Genomic DNA, 25,550 nt, shown 5'->3' with positions numbered 1-25,550 from the left:
GCAGCCTGGTTATCCGGATTCTGGACTGAGGACCCAGAGATCTTCAGTAAAGAGGTAAAGAGACTGCAACCTGGTGTCCTCGTTATTTACTACAACCTACACTGCACCGCAACATCACCATCTACATCTATCACTGTACGCCCCTCAGCAGGGTCACGGACCGGGTCTAGCCACCGTGACAATCCCAGAGCAGAGACTCAGAGGCCCGGTACCGGGTACCCCTCGGCCCTGCGGCAGTGGGGGCGCTACACATGCGTAAACCCACAGCTCTTGTATTTATGCTGCAGGTATTTTTGGCAGCACATGCGTGATATATATATATTTTTTTTAAATCATATGCCCTATGCTGGCGATATAAGAGACAGCAAAAATGCTCTGTGTTTTAGCATTGTGGGAACCTAGCCTTAACCCCTTATCGATATCCATCGCACATATATGGAGCAAGTCGGTAGTGGGGGTGTGGATTGGGCTCACGGGATGAACTCGCCCCAGACACGGCAGGTGGAGCTGGGCTTCAAAGGAGACCGTTATTTTTACCATATGCAGCAATTTTGTGGTATTGCAGCTTATAGCAAAAGTGATCAGACGACCGCAGCTTCAAGACCCCTAAAGCTATGTTCACACATTGCGTTTCTGCTGCGTGTTTTTTCTGAAGGCTGCAAAACCTGCTTTCTTGGTAGTAAAGAAGCTGCTTATAAACAGCATGTTTTGCTGCGTTTTTATTGTCTCTTGTACATGTTGATTAAGTTTAGCGCAACAACAAAAAAAATCATTCAACTTACTTAGGTTTTTACACCAAAAATGCAGCAAAACCTGATATCTGCGGTTTTTGCTGCGTTTTTGCACTTGTCCATTGCTTTCTATGGATGACAAACCACTGAAAGAAGTGACATGCTACAGTTTGCAAAAACGCAGCAGTTTCCAGTCAGGCAAAAAAACAATTTGTGCAGATGAGATTCTTGAAATCTCATAGCCTTTGCTGGTACTGTAAAACGCAGCTCAAAATTTGCATACAAAATCAGCAAAACGCAACGTGTGAACATGGCCATAAAGGGACTAACAAGCACAGTGAAAAGGTGGCGGGACTCAAAATGACCTTGGATTTTGTTCATGTGTCTCATACAGATTTTGGAGACTGGTAAAGGTATAAGGGAGCACTTGTTCTGTCATTTCTCTTTGTACATTATTATTAGAATTTCTGTTTCTACACTTGACTGCTTCTCCTTTTGGAACACACATCACCAAAGGCAAATCTGTGTTTAGGTGTGTTTGTGTTTAAATACAAGCGATATTATCATGTTAGTACATGAAACATGTTGTTGGAAGCTTCCAACTTCTGCTTTTCCTTAAACGCTTAGGAGACGATCGTCCACTTGTAAAACTGTTCTATTTGTGTTTGTTTAAAGGGAGAATTTCCACCGGAATGAACTCGCGACAAGGTCACTCTGAGCTACTCTTGTTCCTGAGCCGTGTACTTTCTATCAGTGACCTATTTTCAGGAACGTTGGATAGAATATTGGGAACTTGTGCGGCCTTCAATCCCTTTAAGGCTTCTTTCACACTAGCGTCGGCCCGACGCGCATTGTGAAAGTGATGCCCGACGTGGGCAGCGGAAGCAGTCTTACGACGCTTCCGCTGCCCCATTGTAAGGTCCGGGGAGGAGGGGGCGGAGAAAATGGCAGACACGACGCGCAAAAAAAAAAGTTACATGTAACTTTTTTTGTGCTGACGGTTTGCCAAAACACGACGCAACCGTCGCACGACGGTTGCGACGTGTGGCCATACGTCGCAATGCGTCGCTAATGTAAATCTATGGGGAAAAAAACGCATCCTGTGGACAACTTTGCAGGATGCGTTTTTTCTCCTAAAAGATGCATTGCGACGTACAGCAAACAAAGCTAGTGTGAAAGTAGCCTAAGGGGGCTGTCCCATAACAAAGTTCCTTTTAATCAGTAAATCTTTGAATGATAATAACGTCCACAATTGGCTGTGCTTAAAAAAAAATGTTCCTGTGCGGAGATAATCTTAGGCTACGTTCACATTTGCGTTGTGCGCCGCAGCGTCGGCGACGCAACGCACAACGCAAATGTGAACGCATGCACAACGCAGCGTTTTGTGACGCATGCATCTTTTTTTGCTTGATTTTGGACGCACAAAAAATGCAACTTGCTGCGTCCTGTGCGCCCTGACGCGTGCGCCGCAGCGCCGCATGCGTCACAAAACGCAAATGCAACGCATGTCCATGCGCCCCCATATTAAATATAGGGGTGCATGACGCATGACGCTGCGTCGCACAACGCTAATGTGAACGTAGCCTTATAACTGTGCCCCTGCTGTGTACTGTGTAATGGGTGTGTCTGACTGTTCAAGGACATGGTCTGATCATACCACAGCTCCTGAGCAGAGGAGGACACAAAAGAGTATACTGACAGGACAGAATGGGATCACAGCTGATTCTTTCTGTGAGGTAAAACATTGTTTAAAAACAGGCAGGGAAATGCTTTACCTCACAAAAAGGCCAGCGTCACACTGGCGAGTTTTACGGACGTATGAGCGCAGAAAATACACCCGTAAAATACGCATAACACACGGCCCAATGATTCTCTATGGCCCAGCTCCCATCAGCCGTATTTTACGGATCCGTAATATACGGTCTTCTGCGGCCGTACAAAATCGCAGCATGCTGCGTTTGTCACCGTATTACGCAAAAAAATCACCAATGAAAGTCTATGGGGGGAGAAAAATACGGATTACACACGGACCAGCAGTGTGACTTGCGAGAAATACGCACCGGTGTTAGAGAAAAGCCGGTAATTCAATTGCCGGCTTTTCATTTCTCCTTCACAAACCCGACATGATATGAGACATGGTTTACATACAGTAAACCATCTCATATCCCTTTTTTTTTCCCTTCACCATGACAGCACCGCACGTGAGAGATGGCATCCGCCCCCAGGAACAGGAAACCTGTAGCAGAGATAAAAGAATGGGGCGGCCACTCTCTCCTCAGTTTGGTTTCCTGTTCCTGCAGGTGGACGCCTGTTGCAGAGTTCCTACCTCTGGAGGGATACCCTCTGATGATTCCGGTCCGGAGGCCGAGGTCCGCGGGGGTGACCCAGCCATGCTCGGCGGCACTGCGTGCGGTGCTGTCCGGGGTGAAAGGGGCTGCTGTACCGCGCCTTTTCCCTCGCTGGACTCCCCGGCGACCGCTCTGGGCAGGAGGCAGGTCCGGGGCAGGGGGCGTGTCCTTCACTGACGCCGGCCGCCGAAGTGAAGGATGACGACTTCCGGTCGCGCCGGAAGTGACGTCACACGCCGAAGGAGCCGGTGTGCTGGACACTTCCGGGCGGAAGCTGTTCCAGAGGCGCGCGCACCGCTCCTTCTATATATTGGGGGCAAACGGATTAGACGCTGGTCCTCTACAGCACGCAGTTGCCTGCTAGCATGACCGAACCAGCGATGGATCCGGAGATGCCTGTACCCGGGATGTCTGAGGAGACGCAAGCTACCGCGGTATCCAGGGTCCTGGAGGGGTGAGTGCCTTTGTAAGGCAAAATCACACACACTGATACACTATACTGTGTCTTTTTAGGAAAGGAAAGCCACCTCCAAACAAAAGAATAGGGCTTGTCCACTATGTAAGGCGACACTCCCCAAACTATATACCAAAAGAATCTGCCGAGCCTGCATAGATAAAACAATCGCAAAAGAATCACCTTCCTTATTACAAAACATCAGGTCAATAATACGGGAAGAGGTCAAATCTACAGTCAAAGAGCAGCTGAAACATCAGGCGGCTAAAGAAAACCCCCCTCCCCCAGCAAGTGAGCAGGGGTCGGACATTAATTCAGGGGATGAACCGGGAGTGTTAACCCCCTCTGACGCCTCAGACTTAGACTCCTCGGATGAGGAGTATGGCCACCCGTATTTCCAGTCAGAAGACATTGGAAAACTGCTCAAACTCGTTAGAGCAACTATGGGGGTGGAAACCCCAAAGGAGCCACGTTCAGTACAGGATAGCATGTTCAGTAACTTGGAGGGGAAGAAGCGAAAGGTCTTTCCCTTCCATGATAGTATACTTAATTTAATTAAGAAAGAGTGGAAAAAGCCAAATAAAAAGATCTCCATTCCTCAAGCCTTAAAGCGAAAGTACCCCTTTGATGAAGCGGTATGTGAAGGATGGGAAAAGGCTCCTAAATTAGACGCCGCCATAGCCAGCACCTCTAAAGGGGTAGCATTGCCTTTTGAGGATATGGGAGCCCTAAAAGACCCTCTGGACAAAAAGGCGGATGCCTTTCTAAAGTCGGCTTGGGAGGCATCAACATGGTCGTTTAGGCCCGGGGTTGCGGCCACTTGCACGGCTCGTGCTATGGTCAAGTGGCTGGAAGAGTTAAGTGACCAAATCAAGAATAAATGCCGGCGAGATAAACTACTGGAGGCATTGCCCTCCCTACAAGGTGCCGCAAAATTTCTGGCGGATGCATCAATTGATTCGGTCAGGGGGGCCGCACGTGCTTGTGCTTTATCCAACTCGGGGCGTAGAACATTATGGCTAAAGAAATGGGCAGCTGATTTCCAGTCAAAGGTCAAACTCTGCGGAGTACCCTGTGAAGGGCAATATCTTTTCGGGAAAGCTCTGGACGAGATTCTTGAAAAAGCATCTGACAAAAAGAAGCGGTTTCCACCTCCTTCCTTTCCTAGGCGCCGATGGGAGACTTCCCGTTCGTCCTTTCGGGGATCTGGATACAGGGGGGCTTAAATCAGTACATTCAAATAGAGAAGTTCAAAATGGAAACTCTAAGGACGGCGATAAAAGTACTCAACCCAAGCTGTTATATGACAGTAATCGATCTTACAGACGCTTACTACCATGTGCCAATCGCAAGCCAACATCAGCAATATCTCAGACTGCTAGTAAACCTCGGAAAAACTCCCACCCACCTACAGTATCAGTGTCTTCCATTCGGGGTAGCCATAGCACCCCACGTGTTTACCAAAATTATTTCCGAAGTGGCGTCCTACATCAGAAAACAAGACATATTACTGGTGCCTTATTTGGACGATTTCTTGGTAGTAGCAAACAGCAAAGAAGATTGCGAAAAAGCAGTCACAACAGTTATAAACGTGTTAACAAGATTGGGGTGGATGATAAATCTGAAGAAATCAAGACTTGTCCCAACACAGTCTCAAGAGTTCCTCGGGATCCTACTAAATTCCATCAAGCAGGAGTGTATCCTCCCACAGAGGAAGATTCAGTCTATCCAACAGAAGGTGCAACTTCTTCAGCAGCAACAATCTATCTCTCTACGGAATGCAATGTCGCTCCTGGGAGTTCTAACGGCGACAATTCCAGCAACACGGTGGGCCCAAAGCCACACGAGAGAGTTGCAATGGCAGGTACTAGCCGAGCAAGCAAGAAACCCTTACAATCTGAATCGGAAGATTCTCCTATCTCCAAGGGTCCAAGACTCGCTAAAATGGTGGTTAAAACCAGAAAATCTAAGCAAAGCGGTACCATGGTCATTGCAAAATCCAGTAATCCTCACCACCGATGCGAGCCCATGGGGATGGGGAGCGCATGTGGGGGATCAGGTCCTACAAGGTCAATGGGAGCCCTCAATGACAGAAGCGTCTTCCAATCTGAAGGAACTGTCAGCGGTGAGACAAGCGTTTCTTCAAATAGAAGAAAAAATACAAGGAAGGCATGTAGTGGTGTTATCCGACAACAACACAACAATAGCTTATATAAATCACCAAGGGGGCACAAGATCACCATCCCTGATGACAGAAGCCAAAGAACTTTTCTTGTGGGCCGAAAACAACCTTCTCTCTCTAACTGGGACATACCTAAGAGGAGCAGAAAATCAAGTAGCCGACTTCCTAAGCCGTCACCCATTACATCAAGGGGAGTGGGCCCTGAGCCAGGGAGTCTTTGGGAAAATATGTGCCAACTGGGGCATTCCGGAAGTAGACTTGTTCGCCACAAAACAAAATCGGAAAGTGAACAAGTTCTATTCTCTAAACCCAAGAGAACAACCGGAAGGAGTAGACGCGTTTCTATACCAGTGGAACTTTCATCTGGCATACGCTTTTCCCCCAATACCGTGAATCCCGACAGTCCTCAGGAAAATTCGGGAAGACAAAGCACGAGTAATACTCATAGCTCCCTTTTGGCCGAGAAGAGCATGGTTCACGTGGCTCAGACGCATGTCTATCTCGGACCCGTGGATCCTTCCAGATACATCGGATCTCCTACATCAGGGACCAGTTCAACACCCTCAAGTACACGGGCTACATCTCACCGCCTGGAACTTGAGAGGGGACTGCTACTAGCAAAGGGATTCTCAAACCCTTTAGTAACCACGTTGCTCGCTAGCAGGAAAAAAGTCACCTCAGAAAAATATCAGAAAATTTGGCAGAAATTCCTGGAATTTTCGGGGCGACAATTGTCCCAGACCAGCCAAGAAGTCCCGGTAAAAGAAATTTTAGAGTTTCTCCAAAAAGGTCTGGAGAGAGGGCTATCTACTAGCACCCTGAAGGTGCATGTCTCCGCCCTGGGTGCGCTGTTTGATCTCAAACTTGCTGACCACCCTTGGGTCTATAGGTTCATCCGAGCCTCTTTTACATCTAGACCCTCAAAATTATCTCCCAAGGTGGCTCCCTGGGATCTAAATTTAGTTTTAAATGCTCTAACTGTTTCCCCCTTTGAGCCTCTTGATTCTATTTCAATAAAATCTTTGACACTAAAAACTGTCCTCCTGGTTGCTCTAACTTCAGCCCGCCGTACTTGCGAGCTGCAGGCTATTTCAGTGAACCCCCCTTATACTACCTTCCAGGATGACAGAGTAATCATCAAAACTGACCCGGCCTTCCTACCAAAGGTCAATTCCAAATTTCATAGGGACCAGGAAATTATCTTACCCTCATTTTGTCCTCAACCAAAATCCCAGGGAGAGCAAACCTTCCATTGTCTTGATGTCAGACGCTGCCTGCTTCAATACATAGAAGCCACAAAATCTTGGCGTCAGTCATCAGCCCTTTTTGTCACCTTCCAGGGGACAAACAGGGGAAAAAAGGCCTCAAAGGCGACTATTGCACGGTGGTTGCGTACAGCTATCTCACTTTCGTACTCTTCTTCTGGCCAAATTCCCCCACAGGGTGTTACGGCCCACTCTACGCGTGCTATTGCCACATCCTGGGCGGAAAGGGCAAACGCTTCGGTGGAGCAGATTTGTAGGGCGGCAGTATGGTCCTCACCCTCTACCTTCTTCTGACATTATAGGCTAGACTTAGGTCTTTCAAACTTGGCTTTCGGGAGAAAGGTGTTATCTGCTGTTGTCCCACCCTAAGGAGTCTTCTATTTCTTCCTCTCACGTGCGGTGCTGTCATGGTGAAGGGAAAAAATGATAATTACTGACGGGTAATTTGATTTTCCAGAACCATGACAGCACCGCATTAATTCCCGCCCTATCTTGGTGATGGTTGTGTGATTCACAAAAAAAAAAAATAATAATAATAATAAAAAAAATAAAAATAAAAAAAAAATAAAATATATATGCTAGTAGTGTGTATGTGCAAAATATGGGCGCTGTAGCTTGTAAAATAAAGGGTTAAATCGCGGAAAAAATTGGCGTGGGCTCCCACGCAATTTTCTCCGTCAGAATGGTAAAGCCAGTGACTGAGGGCAGATATTAATAGCCTAGAGAGGGTCCATGGTTATTGCCCCCCCTGGCTACAAACATCTGCCCCCAGCCACCCCAGAAAAGGCACATCTGGAAGATGCGCCTATTCTGGCACTTGGCCACTCTCTTCCCACTCCCGTGTAGAGGTGGGATATGGGGTAATGAAGGGTTAATGTCACCTTGCTATTGTAAGGTGACATTAAGCCAGATTAATAATGGAGAGGCGTAAATTATGACACCTATCCATTATTAATCCAATAGTACGAAATGGTTAATAAAACACACAATATTATTACAAAGTCCTTATGAAATAAAGACACAGGATGTTGTAATATTTTATTATTCTCTTAATCCAGCTGAAGACCCTCGTTCTGTAAAAATAAAAAATCAACAATATCTCATACCTTCCGATGATCAGTCACGTCCCACGAAGTAAATCCATCTGAAGGGGTTAAATCATTTTACAGCCAGGAGCTGTGCTAAAGCAGTGCTCATGGCTGTAAAACCCCCAGGAATGAATGGATTGCAGGGGAATGACCTGTAGTTACCTTGAGTTGTGGTGAGGCACCCTCTGCTGGATGTCCTCATGAACTGGAGCCTGGTAAAAGTTACCACGCTCGAGTTCATATGAGGACATCCAGCAGGGGGCACATCACCGCAACTCAAGATAACTACAGGTCATTCCCCTGCACTCCATTCATTCCCGGGGGTTTTACAGCCACCAGCAGTGCTTTAGCACAGCTCCTGGCTGTAAAATGATTTAACCCCTTCAGATGGATTTACTTCGTGGGACGTGACTGATCATCGGAAGGTATGAGATATTGTTGATTTTTTATTTTTACAGAACGAGGGTCTTCAGCTGGATTAAGAGAATAATAAAATATTACAACATCCTGTTTCTTTATTTCATTAAAGGACTTTGTAATAATGTGTGTGAGTGTTTTATTAACCATTTCATACTATTGGATTAATAATGGATAGGTGTCATAATTGACGCCACTCCATTATTAATCTGGCTTAATGTCACCTTACAATAGCAAGGTGACATTAACCCTTCATTACCCCATATCCCACCGCTACACGGGAATGGGAAGACAGTGGCCAAGTGCCAGAATAGGCGCATCTTCCAGATGTGCCTTTTCTGAGGTGGCTGGGGGCAGATGTTTGTAGCCAGGGGGGGGCCAATAACCATGGACCCTCTCTAGGCTTTTAACCCCTTTCTGCCAGCTGACGGAATAGTACGTCAGCTGGCAGATACCCTGCTTTAAGGTGGGCTCCGGCGGTGAGCCCACCTCAAAGCCGCGACATGTCAGCTCTTTTGTACAGCTGACATGTGCGCGCAATGAGAGCGAGCGGAATCGTGATCCGCCCGCGCCCATTAACTAGTTAAATGCCGCCGTCAAGCGCTGACAGTGGCATTTAACTAGCGCTCCCGGCCACGCGGCCGGAAGCGCTCGCACCGCTGACCCCCGTCACAAGATCGGGGGTCAGCGGTGCATTGCCATAACAACCAGAGGTCTCCTTGAGACCTCTATGGTTGTTGATGGCCGATTGCTTTGAGTGCCACCCTGTGGTCGGCGTTCAAAGTACACCACCATTTCTGCTACATAGAGGTGATCTGTACTTCACCTCTATGTAGCAGAGCCGATCGTGTAGTGCATGCTTCTAGCCTCCTATGGAGGCTATTGAAGCATGTCAAAATTAAAAAAAAAAAGTGTTTAAAAATATAAAAAATATATAAAAGTTCAAATCACCCCCCTTTTGCCTCAATCAAAATAAAACAATTAAAAAAAAAAATCAAACATACACATATTTGGTATCGCCGCGTTCAGAATCGCCCAATCTATCAATAAAACAAAGCATTAACCTGACCGCTAAATGGCGTAGCGATAAAAAAATCAAAACGCCAAAATTACGTTTTTTTGGTCGCCGCGACATTGCATTAAAATGCAATAACTGGTGATCAAAAGAACGTATCTACACCAAAATGGTATCATTAAAAACGCCAGTTTGGCACGCAAAAAATAAGCCCTCACATGGCCATATTGACGGAAAAATAAAAAAGTTATGGCTCTGGGAAGGAGGGGAGCGAAAAACGAAAATGAAAAAACGTAAAAAGCTCCGGGGGTGAAGGGGTTAATATCTGCCCTCAGTCACTGGCTTTACCACTCTGGCGGAGAAAATCGCGCGGGAGCCCACGCCAATTTTTTCTGCGATTTAACCCTTTATTTTACAAGCTACAGCGCCCAAATTTTGCACATACACACTACTAACATTAGTAGTGTGGAATATGCAAAAAAAAAAGGGATATGAGATGGTTTACTGTATGTAAACCATGTCTCATATCCTGTCGGATTTGTGAAGGAGAAATGAAAAGCCGGCAATTGAATTACCGGCTTTTCACATATCTCGCGCTGAATTAAATATAAATACAGAATAAATATATATATATATATATATATATATATATATATATATATATATATATATATATATATATATATATATATATATATATACACATACACATACACATACACATACACATACACATACACATACACATACACATACACATACACATACACATACACACACACACACACACACACACATATATATATTGTATATATGTTTTTACGAACATTTGAGCACATAAATCCATTAGATGTCGGTTTTGCAAGCCTGCGAGAAATTATCGCAGTACGGATGCCATACGGATGACATACGGATCACTATTTTGGGAACATTTCTGCGTAATACGGCCGTAAAAAACGGACCGTATTTACATACGCTGAGTGTGACGCCGGCCAAAGAATCAGCTGCGACCCCGTGCTGTAATTTCTGTATTCTCTTATGCTTCCTCCCCTGGCCAGGAGGATTATTTCAGCAAAGGAACATTTTTATTTTTTTTTTAATTACATCCAATTGTGGAACTTATTTTTTTAACCGTCGTGCGACGGTTGCGCCGTGTTGTGGCGGACCGTCGGCACAAAAAAAGCTACATGTAACGTTTTTTGCCGCCGACGGTCCGCTTTTTCCGACGGCGCATGCGCGGCCGGAACTCCGCCCCCACCTCCCCGCACTTCCCCGCACCTCACAATGGGGCGGCGGATGCGCTGGAAAAATGCATCCGCTGCCCCCGTTGTGCGGCGCAGAGAACGCTAGCGTCGGTAACCTCGGCCCGACGCACTGCGACGGGCCGAGCCCGACGCTAGTGTGAAAGTAGCCTAACCTGTATTGTCCCTAAATGCTATTAACCTTGCATCTGAATAAGACTTTTTACAGTCATATGAAAAAGTTTGGGCACCCCTATTAATTTTAAGCTTAATGTTTTATAAAAATTGTTTTTTTTGCAACAGCTATTTCAGTTTCATATATCTAATAACTGTTGGACATAGTAATGTTTCTGCCTAATGAGTTTTATTGTACGAACAGAAAATGTGCAATCTGCATTCAAACAAAAGTTGACAGGTGCATAAGTATGGGCACCCTTATCATTTTCTTGTTTTAAATACTCCTACCTACTTTTTACTGACTTACTAAAGCACTTTTTTTGGTTTTGTAACCTCATTGAGCTTTGAACTTCATAGCCAGGTGTATGCAATCATGAGAAAAGCTACTTAAAGTGGCCACTTGCAAGTTGTTCTCCTGTTTGAATCTCCTCTGAAGAGTGGCATCATGGGCTCCTCAAAACAACTGTCAAATGATCTGAAAACAAAGATTATTCAACATAGTTGTTCAGGGGAAGAATACAAAAAGCTGTCTGAGAGATTTAACCTGTCAATTTCCACTGTGAGGAACATAGTAAGGAAATGGAAGAACACAGGTACAGTTCTTGTTAAGGCCAGAAGTGGCAGGCCAAGAAAAACATCAGAAAGGCAGAGAAGAAGAATGGTGAGATCAGTCAAGGACAATCCTCAGACCATCTCCAGAGAGCTGCAGCATCAACTTGCTGCAGATGGTGTCACTGTGCATCGATCAACTATACAACGCAACCGCTGGCACTCGGGATCGGAGCATTCAGCTGCATGTATTTCTATGCACTTCGGACCCGAGTCGTGAGTTTCTCACATTGCACTCACAAGTGTGACACCCGCCTTAGACTTCTTAGGCTGGTTTCACACTTGCGTTTTGATCTGCAGCGTTTTTTAAAAAAACGCATGTGGTGAAAAAACGCATGCAAACGGTGCGTTTTTTAGACGCATGCGTTTTTGCGGCAAAAAAAAAAAACCCGCGGCAAAACGCGGCGTTTTCCCGCGTTTACATGCGTTTTTTCCCACGTTTGCGTTTTTGAAACGCATGCTGAGAAGTGTGTGACAGCTGCCAATCATCAAAATCAACTAGAAAACACACTATTAATAGAATTAGCTAGGGTTAGGGTTAGGGTTAGGATCCCTAGGGTTAGGTCTAGCTTTTTATTAGAATGTCCTGTCCCCCAGGTCACTGATGAGCCACCCCCCACCATCAAGGTGATAAAGGGATCCAAACCCTAACCCTAACCATAGGGATCCAAACCCTAACCCTAACCATAGGGATCCAAACCCTAACCCTAAGGGTTAGGATCCTAACCCTAACCCTAAGGGTTAGGGTTAGTATTCCTAGGGTTACTAGGGATCCTAACCCTAACCGTTACCCTAGGGATCCTAACCCTAAGGGTTAGGATCCTAACCCTAAGGGTTAGGGTTAGGATCCCTAGGGTTAGGGTTAGGATCCCTAGGGTTACTAGGGATCCTAACCTTAGGGTTAGGGTTTGGATCCCTAGGGTTAGGGTTTTCTTGTTTTTTTTTGTGTTTTCTTGTGTTTTTCTATAAAAACGCATGCGTTTTTAACGCAAACAAACGCATGTGCTTAAAAACGCATGCGTTTACATAGACAGCAATGCATTTTTTTGCCGCGAAAAAACGCCGCTAGAAATTACTGCAGGTTGCATTTCTGCAAATGAACGCACGCGTCAAAAAACGCATGCGTTGCCGAAAACGCGTCAAAACGCATGCGAAAAAACGCATGCGTTTTTAATGTTAGGTATAGAAAAAAAACGCATGCGTTTTTTTGCGTTTTTTTAGCGCTAAAACGCAGCTTACAAAAACGCAAGTGTGAAACCAGCCTTACAAATGGCACTTTTTTTTGTCTTTGGCCAATGTAACCTTTTTTGGTTTGTTTGTTTTTTTTGTGTCTTTATGGACATTTCCTGGGATACATGTTACGATCACACATTTATTCGGGATTCCACTTTATGGATATGTCGGACACAAACTGTCACTGGTATCCCATAATGACCATATTGGATTTTTGTTAGTTTTTTTCTAGTCATTTTAACAGAAAAAAATATAACTTCTTTGTTTGTGCTTCTCTTTCACTTTCACTTTCAGTTAAATTGACAGAAACTCTTACAGGAAGTTCAATCCCTGGTGCGACCATAGCCCAACTAATCATTACACACAGAGCCGTATACTATTTTTCCCTTTTTTTATTTATTTATTTTTTTTTTTATTTTTCATCTCATATTTGTGTTAGGATTCCGACCTAAATAAAAATGATATTTGTTGGAATAAAACTACTCAGCTGCAGAATTTGACAAGAAGGGTTGGTTTCATTGCACCAGAAGGGAAATGTTATCCATGTGCAGAATTTTGACTTTTCATTAATGAGTTACGAGAAGAAATGTAGGAAGTGTAGCTATAAAATAAATGATGTGTCAGCGCTGGGGAGCTCCTGGGCGCCCAGTAAAATGACTGTATAGGTAATCTAAGGATGAAAGTCTCTAGATTATAGGGGAACTGGGTGTTCTTGCTGTGGCTTCTAATGTCTTGTTTGGATGGGAGGTTTCTAGTGTGCTGTAATGATATATTATATGATAATGGGTATCTACCTCACCCCATGCTTGTGTAATAATAGCTTTATTATTGTGGGTAGGGTTCATCGTAAAGCTAAAGACTTCGAGTAACAATGGATTAAGTAAACAAGAATTAGCAATGCTTGCCCTGATTATCAAACTATTTCATATACCAAAGCGTAAACCAAAAATGTGCTTTTCCCATGGAAATATTTATTTGCTTTTACTTTCCTCAGCTCCACCTGTATTAGAATTTTGAGGATTGTAGATTTGGGCAAAAACATAAACTAATCCCCACTGCATAGTTGGAGGCCAAGAAAAGCCGCTTCTCTGTGGTGAGACGCGTGATGTTAGCCGATATTTATCATGTTGCTACTCGCTATGCGTTGGTTTGGATCACAGTTGACTTGTTGTGGTGGTAAGTTTTATATAAAGAACCCGTAGCAGTAAGTTCTGAACACAGATGTAGATTACTCTGCATGTCAAAGTGTGAAATTAATCTCCGCTCACATTACATTTACAGTACTAAAGCAGTGGAAGGTCTGCTGTATACATCACATGGGAGACCCTGAGGCTGCAGTATACATAGTAACATAGGTTGAAAAAATACCTAGATTCATAAAGTTCAACCTTTTTTTTCACCAATTTTACATTTTGTCACTAAATTATCTATAACCAACAGTGTTATGTGTACTGTGTTTTCCCATTCAGATATTTTATGCAGATCGTTTTGTAATATTGTACTATCAAGGTCAATTTTTAACTTCATGACCCCAGCTTTTTTCGGTTTTGCATTTTCGTTTTTCGCTCCCCTCCTTCCCAGAGCCATAACTTTTTTTTTTTCCGTCAATATGGCCATGTGACGGCTTATTTTTTGCGGGACGAGTTGTACTTTTGAACGACATCATTGGTTTTAGCATGTCGTGTACTAGAAAACGGGGAAAAAATTTCCAAGTGCGGTGAAATTGCAAAAAAAGTGCAATCCCACACTTGTTTTTTGTTTTGGCTTTTTTGCTAGGTTCACTAAATGCTAAAACTGACCTGCCATTTTGATTCTCCAGGTCATTACGAGTTCATAGACACCAAACATGTCTAGGTTCTTTTTTATCTAAGTGGTAAAAAAAAATTCCAAACTTTGCTAAAAAAAAAAAATTGCACAATTTTCCAATATCCGTAGCGTTCAATTTTTCGTGATCTCGGGTTGGGTGAGAGCTTTTTTTTTTTGCGTGCCAAGCTGACGTTTTTAATGATACCGTATTGGTGCAGATACGTTCTTTTGATCACCCGTTATTGCATTTTAATGCAATGTCGTGGCAACCAAAAAAAGTAATTCTGGCGTTTGGATTTTTTTTTCTCGCTACGCCGTTTAGCGATTAGTTTAATCCTCTTTATCGATTGGTCGGGCGATTCTGAACCAGGCGATTCCAATTATGTGTAGGTTTGATTGTTTTTTTTTTTATTTTATTTTGAATGGGGCAAAAAGGGGGGTGATTTAAATATATATATATATATATATACACTCACCGGCCACTTTATTAGGTACACCATGCTAGTAACGGGTTGGACCCCCTTTTGCCTTCAGAACTGCCTCAATTCTTCGTGGCATAGATTCAACAAGGTGCTGGAAGCATTCCTCAGAGATTTTGGTCCATATTGACATGATGGCATCACACAGTTGCCGCAGATTTGTCGGCTGCACATCCCAAAGATGCTCCATACAAGGCAGGATGGATCCATGCTTTCATGTTGTTTACGCCAAATTCTGACCCTACCATCCGAATGTCGCAGCAGAAATCGAGACTCATCAGACCAAGCAACGTTTTTCCAATCTTCTACTGTCCAATTTCGATGAGCTTGTACAAATTGTAGCCTCAGTTTCCTGTTCTTAGCTGAAAGGAGTGGTACCCGGTGTGGTCTTCTGCTGCTGTAGCCCATCTGCCTCAAAGTTCGACGCACTGTGCGTTCAGAGATGCTCTTAGGCCTACCTTGGTTGTAACGGGTGGCGATTTGAGTCACTGTTGCCTTTCTATCAGCTCGAACCAGTCTGCCCATTCTCCTCTGACCTCTGGCATCAACAAGGCATTTCCGCCCACAGAACTGCCGCTCACTGGATTTTTTTTCTTTTTCGGACCATTCTCTGTAAACCCTAGAGATGGTTGTGCGTGAAAATCCCAGTAGATCAGCAGTTTCTGAAATACTCAGACCAGCCCTTCTGGCACCAACAACCATGCCACGTTCAAAGGAACTCAAATCACCTTTCTTCCCCATACTGATGCTCGGTTTGAACTGCAGGAGATTGTCTTGACCATGTCTACATGCCTAAATGCACTGAGTTGCCGCCATGTGATTGGCTGATTAGAAATTAAGTGTTAACAAGAAGTTGGACAGGTGTACCTAATAAAGTGGCCGGTGAGTGTGTATATATATATATATATATATATATATATATATATATATGTATATATGTATGTGTGTGTGTGTGTGTTTTTTTTTTTGCATAATTTTTAAAACCCTTTTTTTATACTTTTGCCATGCTAGGAGCTGGCATAGCCTGATCGGCTCTGCTACATAGGAGCGATGCTCAGATCACTCATATATAGTACATTTACTGCATTGCTATGACCGCCGACCACGAGGTGGCGCTCACAGCAATTCGGCCTCAACAACCATAGAGGTCTTCAATAGATTTCTGGTTGTCATGCCGAAGCATCGCTGACCTCCCCCAAACAGCTGACATGTCCCGGCTTTGATGCGGGCTCACCGCCTTAGCCCGAATAAAAACGGGGGTTCTGACCTCGGATGTACTATTCTGTCCAAGGTCAGAAAGGGGTTAATATCCTGCATAGTTTGGTGTAATCAACAAAGTCCGATACTTTACTCTCAATCTCATCCACACGATCAGTACATAGGGGACACTGGTGCTGCAGCATAAACATCACATAGGAGACACTGAGACTACTGTATATGTGGCACCCCAGGAGTTCGGGTACCACAGTGGTATTGCCTTCCTCTCAGGGAGGGTGATGCCATACCTGGAAACGAGGAGGATCCCTTTGACAGGTAAACTGTACATGCAACACTTTCTGACTCCAGGCCAGAAGGGGGAGCTCTAAACCTGGTTTCAGGGGTAGCTTCCCTAGATAATATACATTCTGGTCTGGAGGAGGAGTTAGTTAGTTTGGTGCAGACAAGGAACGGGGAAGGAGCACAGGAGAAGTCAGGAGCTAGAGGAGAGCTGCAAGTGGGCTCCCTCTAAGCTAGAGCGCAGAAAGTGGGCATCGGGAGCCCGAGGCTGTGTGGAACTACAAGGCCACTGCAGAACCGGAGGGCAGGAAACTGAAAGTGACTTGTCCACATTACACATGAGGTACAGCAACATCCAGAACCTGGAGTCTCCGTGGATAGAGACCCCAAGGAATCGGCTCGAGTTGCCTACCGTGCAGGTACTGTCCCAGGACAGGAGAGAAAGAGAGGACCTTGTCAGGAAGCCGCTGGCAGCAAGGGGCTAACATTCAGTGCATAGTGGAAGGCTCCCAATCTGACCTGACAAAGGGGTCAGATGACCTGACAAAAGGGGGTTCTATTTGTTTCCAGGCAGCCTGGACTCCACCGTCACCTGTTGCCGGTACCCTGGACTGAGACTGTTCATCTTCAGTAAGCCAGGTAAAGAGAATGCAACTCTGTGTCCTCTGATTATTCTGGCACCACACCATCCTTGCCAAACACATCGGGAGCCCTGGGGACCCAGCTTCACCTGTGGAAAGTGATACCATCTTTGCTGCAGTACTATCACCCCCAGAGGACCCCTTTAAGCAGCGTCAGTCACCCCTGACCAAGTACCACAGGTGGCGTCACAAACATTTCCCATTTCTACAAACTTTATTCAAATCCCTTTAAAGACCGTCCCTTTTACTTGGGTGCCAAAGGCCACGGACCGGGTCGTTGCCACCGTGACCACCCCTTTAATAACGACCGGACCCTGTACCGATTACCGCACAACCCTGGCGGATGTTTCATATACATCACATAAGAGACACTGGGGCTGGAGTATGTACATCACGTAAGAGAGGCTGGGGCTGGACTAAATATATCATAGGAAACATTAGAGATGGAGAATAAACATCACAGTAGACACTGAGGCTGGAGCATGTGCACTGCATAGCAGACGCTGGGGCGGGAGCATGTGCACCCACGTAGCGGACGCTGGGGCGGGAGCATGTGCACCCACGTAGCAGATGCTGGGGCGGGAGCATGTGCACCCACGTAGCGGACGCTGGGGCAGGAGCATGTGCACCCACGTAGCGGACGCTGGGGCGGGAGCATGTGCACCCACGTAGCGGACGCTGGGGCGGGAGCATGTGCACCCACGTAGCGGACGCTGGGGCGGGAGCATGTGCACCCACGTAGCGGACGCTGGGGCGGGAGCATGTGCACCCACGTAGCGGACGCTGGGGCGGGAGCATGTGCACCCACGTAGCGGACGCTGGGGCGGGAGCATGTGCACCCACGTAGCGGACGCTGGGGCGGGAGCATGTGCACCCACGTAGCGGACGCTGGGGCGGGAGCATGTGCACCCACGTAGCGGACGCTGGGGCGGGAGCATGTGCACCCACGTAGCGGACGCTGGGGCGGGAGCATGTGCACCCACGTAGCGGACGCTGGGGCGGGAGCATGTGCACCCACGTAGCGGACGCTGGGGCGGGAGCATGTGCACCCACGTAGCGGACGCTGGGGCGGGAGCATGTGCACCCACGTAGCGGACGCTGGGGCGGGAGCATGTGCACCCACGTAGCGGACGATGGGGCGGGAGCATGTGCACCCACGTAGCGGACGCTGGGGCGGGAGCATGTGCACCCACGTAGCGGACGCTGGGGCGGGAGCATGTGCACCCACGTAGCGGACGCTGGGGCGGGAGCATGTGCACCCACGTAGCGGACGCTGGGGCGGGAGCATGTGCACCCACGTAGCGGACGCTGGGGCGGGAGCATGTGCACCCACGTAGCGGACGCTGGGGCGGGAGCATGTGCACCCACGTAGCGGACGCTGGGGCGGGAGCATGTGCACCCACGTAGCGGACGCTGGGGCGGGAGCATGTGCACCCACGTAGCGGACGCTGGGGCGGGAGCATGTGCACCCACGTAGCGGACGCTGGGGCGGGAGCATGTGCACCCACGTAGCGGACGCTGGGGCGGGAGCATGTGCACCCACGTAGCGGACGCTGGGGCGGGAGCATGTGCACCCACGTAGGAGACGCTGGGGAAAGAGCATGTGCACCCACGTAGCGGACGCTGGGGCGGGAGCATGTGCACCCAGTAATGAGCACAGTGTGCACATTCTCACAGTGCAATCAAACTTACCACCGCTGCAACCTGTGAACTAAGAGGGGATTACCGGCTCCAGCACTGCCTGCTCTCTTCTGCTACTACTGTCTTTATTCACAACCTGCAGCGGCGATACAACTACAGCACGTATGACTGCTGCAGCCAATCACTAGGCTCGAGGCTGATGCCCAGGTAGTAGTGATGACACTCATACAGCCTGTCAACAAAGATGAGAACCGCAGCAGAGGGGCGACACTGGATCTGGGGAGGGTGAGTAACAGCTGAGTTTATTATTTTCAAACAGAACGAGCTCATTGTCATTTGTTATTTGATACCTGAAAACCCCTTTAAGGTTGGGTATGTTTCTCTTCTCATTGCTCTGGCCTGTCTTGCAGATTCGATTCCTCCTTCTGTTCAGCCGGCAAGGGAAGTTGAGACTGCAGAAATGGTATATAACCCTGACCGAGAAAGAGAAACGCAAGATAACACGGGAGCTGATGCACATAATTCTGACCCGGAGCCCTAAGACCAGCAGCTTTGTGGACTGGAAGGATTTAAAACTTGTATACAAGAGGTATATTGTCCATCTACTCCCATTCTTCTACCTGTCTGCCCCCATTACCCAGCATCTCTGATGCAGCATCGGCACTGCTGACAGGGCCGTGGGTGCAGCTGCTGGTTGGCCCATCACAGAGGAGCATTGCTACCACTCCTCGGCCAGTTACACCCTTGGGTCCTGTTGTAGCCATATATTCTGACTCTGTCAGATCATGGGATCACCAGTGAGGCCAAATGGTGCGACACGGCCCTTTCAGTCCCGAGCACTCAGATAAAAAAAACTTGTACCACTGTGAGCATAAACAATTCTGTTTATTAGCCATGTGAGCAAGATTCTTATACAATTTATGTAGTTCCCATTGGAAATATCCATCGGCTGCCCTCTTCTCACAACATGGCATGAGATTGTTAGATATATCTTTCTCTGTATACTACCAATAAAATAGTTTTTCAAAACATTGCATATGAGATAGAAAAATATATTTTGCAACATCTCAGGTATTTTACACCAGAAAATTGTTGAAAAAGCCTTTGTGAATTGGTTCCTTAGTCTTCAGTATCGCATGTGCTAATAAGGCAGGACTAGTCCAGCAGGGCACCTCTTCCCTAGACTAGTCCTGCCTCGGATCTTCTATTTTCCCTCTTCCTGGGCATGATTGACAGCCTGCATACAATATAAAACAAAATTGTACAAATCCTGTTTTTTGTATTAATTGATATGTTAAAAACCTAGAACACAAACTAGTAAAAAATAAGGGAAAGGAAAAAGGGTGTGGGGAGTGGGAAGGAATAAAAAGGGGGAGGGGGATGGATGCACAAACTATAAAGGGAATTAAATGTAGTGTATCAATAGTACGTAAAGATGTATGTATATACATTGTATTTATATATAATTGCAAATATATAAATAATTACGTAAATCCGAATGAATACAAATAACTAAATGGGCAAAACATTAATAACAAAATATTGCACCATACAAACAATAAATAATAAGTTGGTGAGAAAAAGAACTGATTAATGGGACATAAGATGTCCATTAAATGTTAAAATTATTTTAGAATAAATATTGCACAGTTTGAAAATGTATGACACTCATGGAAATAGATGAACATGAGAGAAAGCCAGTCAGAAACTGCCGATGTAACCACTATGCTGACCATCAAAAGGACACCACAGCCCCCACACACCACTGCAACACGCGTTTCGCTACTGCTTCGCCAGAGAGTCCCCGACTGCCGGTCTTGCTTCGTTAACCTGCAAGTGATCAGCTGTTACCACCGGGACAAGTCAGAACTGCTGTTACTGAAGAGGTCTGCATGGTCGCTCCTATATACTAGAGCTGACGTGTTTATTTGTTACTGTCCCCATTGGGGCTCACAATGTATATTCCCGATCTGTATGTCTTTGGAGTGTGGGAGAGAACCCGGAGGAAATCCACACACATATGGGGAGAACATACAAACTCCATGCAGATGTTGCTTTTGAACCAAAGAACCCAGGACTAGAAAGCAACAGTGCTAACCACTGAGCCGCAGTGCTAACCACTGAGCCACCGGGCGGCCCTAACAACAGAACACTCCTAAGGGATCATTGGGATGTTGAGATTTTTAGATGATTGAGAACTTCAGCCATTTAATAAAACAGCGGGCAGCACCAAATATATATATTATATATATCTCTATCTCTAGTAACAAAAATAGCAGAAATTGCCCTAATGGCCCCAGTAAAAAACAGACTTTCTGAGATCCCAAACCCACCCGTGGCTACTCTCTGTCTCTTTCCACTAATCCAACACTGCTGCATACTTTAAGCTGTTACTAAATAGTAATAATGTTACCAATCGGTAACACCTTAAAGAGAATTTGTGATCAGGTTTTTATATACTCTGAGGAGAGCAATGCTATAGGGGCAGACTCTGATTTCTGATGTGTCACTTACTAGGCTGTGTGTTTGTAGTTTCAGTTGAATCCGTGTTTTATCAGCAGGAGATTATCATTTCCTGACGAGCTGTTTTGTGCCATGTAGTCTTCCTGCTCTGTGTAATCCTGCCCCACTAATTGGCAGCTTTCTGCCTATGCACAGTGTACACAGAAAGCTGCCAATCAGTGGCGTGGGCGGGGTTATACAGAGCTCAATAAATATTCTGAGCACTGGCAGATCTGCAGCAGATAAAAGAGGAATTTTATCAAAATGACAGCAAGCAGCCCAATAAGTGACAAATTATTGGAATCTAGGTCTCTGCCTCTACATCCTACTGCTCTCAGGTAACAAAACAAGCACTGGCTAACAGATTCCTTTAAAAAAAAAAAAGTATGAAGGAGTGCTGGGTTGGCTAAAAAAGTAATATCTTGTTCTTTCACTACAAAAGAGGCTGTGTGATATCGATCTGCATGCTGGGATCTCGCAACCTAAAAATTCAGACCGACTTTACTGGAAAGCTGTGCCCTTTCCTTGGTTATTAATGACCCTTTTGAGGTGTTTTGTTACTGGATTATATTTAGAGAACTCCCAAATCTGGGGTTCCTCACTCCTTTATTAAAAAGAAGGGTCAGCCCAGATCTGTACTACATGCGCTTTACATTTCTTAGAGTTCTCTTTGAGCTTTATGGATGTTGCATGCATCTGATAGACCATTGCTATTGGCCATCATGATAATGTTTTAACCACTTAAAGGGTTTGTTCACCTATTAATTATGGTAATTTTTTCCTACTTAAATATATGTATTTCAGGCTAAAAATCATGTTTGCAATTGGGTTTAATTAAAAGTTTTGCGCGCTTTGCTTTTTCCAGGCGCTTTGTTTCCCTCCATACTTGATTTGTGACCACGGACCACATGAGATATAACTGAGAGGAGATCAGAAATATGAATTACAAATTCTCTTGTCAGACCAGCAGAATGAGAACGTCACTGACTGATTCTCAGTTAACTCATTCTGCAGTTAGTAATAGACATTGTTTCACAGACGCGACAGCAGGTACATGGTGCAATTTTTTTTTAAGTAAACCTGACATCTAACACTCTGCCCGATCCCCAGTCGCATGTATCAGCCACTGCCTGTGTGATCTCAGCCAGGTAGGATTGACACTGAAGCACTGCAGCATTTGAGAAAAGTATATATTAAAAGCCTCCAGGGACCGAGCCGCGCTGTAGATTAGTCAGAAACGTGGGGCCCCAGTGGCTTCTCACCGCCCGCTTTCCCTATACACACACATAGGCCGAGACCTGTCAATCCAGGGCACGGTGCTGGGAGATGTGTGCTCTGTCTCCTCCAGCTTTTAAAGTCTCTCTTTTTTTTTTTTTCCCCGAAAGTTGCAGTATTTCCATGTCCCATACCTGGCTGAGATCATACAGCCAGTGTCTGATATATGCCATCTGTGGACCAGGCAGCGTGCATCCACTGTCAGGATCCCTTTAATGAAACCCAATTGTAAAAACAAATTTTATCCCAAAATACATGCATCTGAGTAAGGATAAGGAAATAACATTGTTTCCAAAGGTGGAAAATCCCTTTTAATGACTTTTTTTTTTTTTTTTTTTTTTTTTTTTTTACAATCGCAGCCATTGTGCTTTCACAGGTAGGATGCCCAGATGTCAGAGACGCGTGGTATAAGAGTCATGACTGTTTTTTAATCCACAATGTCTTCCTGATTGCTATCTACACTGCTTTATTAATAATGGAGGAAGAAGCAGCAATTATCCCAATTATTCTTGGCCTTTTATCTTCTGACTTTTCAGGTATGCCAGCCTGTACTTCTGCTGTGCCATAGAAGATCAAGATAATGAGCTGCTGACGTTGGAGATTGTTCATAGGCTTGTGGAGCTGCTCGATAAATACTTTGGAAATGTAAGTTTTTCCATTTTATTTCACCATCTTTTCATCTGTTAATGAAACAATAAAATGGCCACATGTTGGTTTAACCACTTTAAAACATAGAGGAAACAACATCCCGTGGAGGACTTCAGGATCTACTTTAGAAATAACAGAGTCACAGTCCAGTTCAACTTTAAACGGGGCAACTTTACTGAGACTTGTACAGAGCATATTTATATTCCCTCCAGCATCATCATCATCAGGGTTCACAACATACAGCTTCTTTTCTGTCCCTTTCCTCCTCTCTCTCTCACTAAGCTCGCTTCCAGGACGGACCATACCTTCCGTATCCTCAGCGTCTACCCTGTGCAGGCTTAATCCGTTAGAGGGCCCCATGACCGCTTCACCCCAGTCCTGAGGGCATCCACCCACACGATAAGCTGCCACATCCTGGGTGACCTGCTCGTACTGCTTAGTCTTCGGGTGGCAGCTGCAGGCCCACTTATTCTGCACTTCCCACCCTGCTGCACTGCTGTAGATCCCTCTGTAACAATCCTGGTTACGGATACTATATGCTGGGCCTTTGGCTTGATCTAAACGTTGCATGACATGATGTTGCCCAGGGCTAGCCAGCCCTCCTGAGCTGATTGGCGCCCTTGCCAGACAGACTCTTATCAGGAAGTCCCTCCTAACTTATCCCACTGTGTCCCTCCTATGTGAACCGTAACTATTTACTATGCCCCATCTAGTGGCCAATCTGAGGTAATACTCCCCTTTAGCATTATACCCCTATCTAGTGGCCGACCCGGAGTAACTCACTTTCCCTACTAACCAGTGAATGTAAATGCACAGCACATAATGCACATATAAACAATATCATGAGAGTAAGGGTACGTGTCCACGGTCAGGATGGCCGGGGGTATCGCCGGAGTGGTGAAGCCGCTCGGCGCTAAGCCCCGCCCCCTTTCTGGGACGCGATGATGCCGGATGTGTTAACTGTACACATCCGGGATCATCGCACCCTCGCATAGGGCCCTGTGATATTACTTGCGGCGACGCAGCGTCGCCGCAGGTAGCACGGACATGCTGCGATCTGAAAAGATGTGCAGCATGTCCGGAGTCGCAGGGAAGTCGGATGCGGGTTTCCACACATAGTGGACACGGGATTTCATAAAATCCCCTCCACTATGCTGGAACATCTGGACGCTGCGTGTTTGACGCTGCAGCTTTGCGCAGCACCAAACAAGCAGCGTTTACTGACCGTGGACACATACCCTAAGGGATGTTTACATAATCCCGGCACATCACTTACATACGTAGGAATGGTTCTTGTAGTCAGTGTCTTGGCATCTATATCGGAGCATGCATACAACCCAATAATTGCATCATTGAATGGATGAATGTCTTACCACTTTCACTGTGATATAGACTATTCTTATTTGCAGGCTTTGGAGCCTTTGGTTTGTTTCGGTGCTGTCCCAGCTTATAATTATCCCATACATCTTGGTTCCACATGACTGAGTTCATAAACTAATTACAGTGTAAAATATAAGTGGTAACGTCTCTTCTTGTGGAGAGTGACATGCCGGTGTAAGGAGGCTTATAGGCCATGCAGTGCTCCTCTGGGAAATTAAATATGCAAATTGTGTCTTCAGAGAGGAAGAGCGCCACCTATTGGAAGTAGCAATCCTAACAGTCAGTTGACCTTTTCTCGAGCCTTGTCACATGACTCAGGATACAAGTCAGTTTGCAGACACGTGTTTCGGGAGATCTTACCCCAATTGGAATATTTGTTTTCTCTATTTTTCAGTACATTACATGATAGTGCATTTTTTTTTTCAGTAGGAGTAGTGACCAAACACACAGATGTAACGATTTTATTCTTTGTTGTTATGACAGTTATCATATAGGTTAATTATTCTATTTTGATAGACCAGACTTTTACAGACATGCCTATATCAAATATTATTTTTTTAAATTTCTAATGTGGTAGAAATGATAAAATATATTTTGGTATAGACATGTCTGGAAAAATGTGTACATATTGTGGTAGGTCAACTCATTTGGCTTCTTTAAGAGGTAGACACAGGTACAGTTTCTATTTAACTTTCTGGCTGGTTTTGCAGTCCTCAGTTCACCAGAAAATGTAAATGGAGCCTTTGTCTGGCCCAAGGTAAAACATAAAGTAACAAGCCCATACAATAGTGCTGGTTAGCCCGCCTGGTTTAGAGTCCAGCTTCTTAGTTCTTTTAGCAAAGGCGCACGATCCAGGAGATCTGCAACCTCCACACACACAGGTCAGTGCGAGACAAACAGATCTCAATTTACAAAGTGAAC

The 25,550-nt window shown here is 45.6% G+C and overlaps 1 protein-coding gene across 1 annotated transcript in view; it reads left to right on the top strand.

Moving 5' to 3' along the window:
- AP1S3 (adaptor related protein complex 1 subunit sigma 3) overlaps window positions 1-25,550 on the top strand; it is a 52,634-nt gene that overhangs the window by 14,646 nt on the left and 12,438 nt on the right. Inside the window, exons 2-3 of the mRNA XM_077290895.1 lie at window positions 19,235-19,413; window positions 23,138-23,246. Of these exons, the coding sequence (XP_077147010.1) occupies window positions 19,235-19,413; window positions 23,138-23,246 (288 nt within the window). The remainder of the gene's footprint in view (window positions 1-19,234; window positions 19,414-23,137; window positions 23,247-25,550) is intronic.

The sequence above is a fragment of the Ranitomeya variabilis genome, chromosome 2 (genome assembly GCF_051348905.1).
Source record: "Ranitomeya variabilis isolate aRanVar5 chromosome 2, aRanVar5.hap1, whole genome shotgun sequence".
NCBI classification, from domain to species: Eukaryota; Metazoa; Chordata; class Amphibia; order Anura; family Dendrobatidae; genus Ranitomeya; species Ranitomeya variabilis.
Note: the sequence above shows the minus strand (reverse complement) of the source record. Positions and strands in the feature narration are given on the sequence as shown.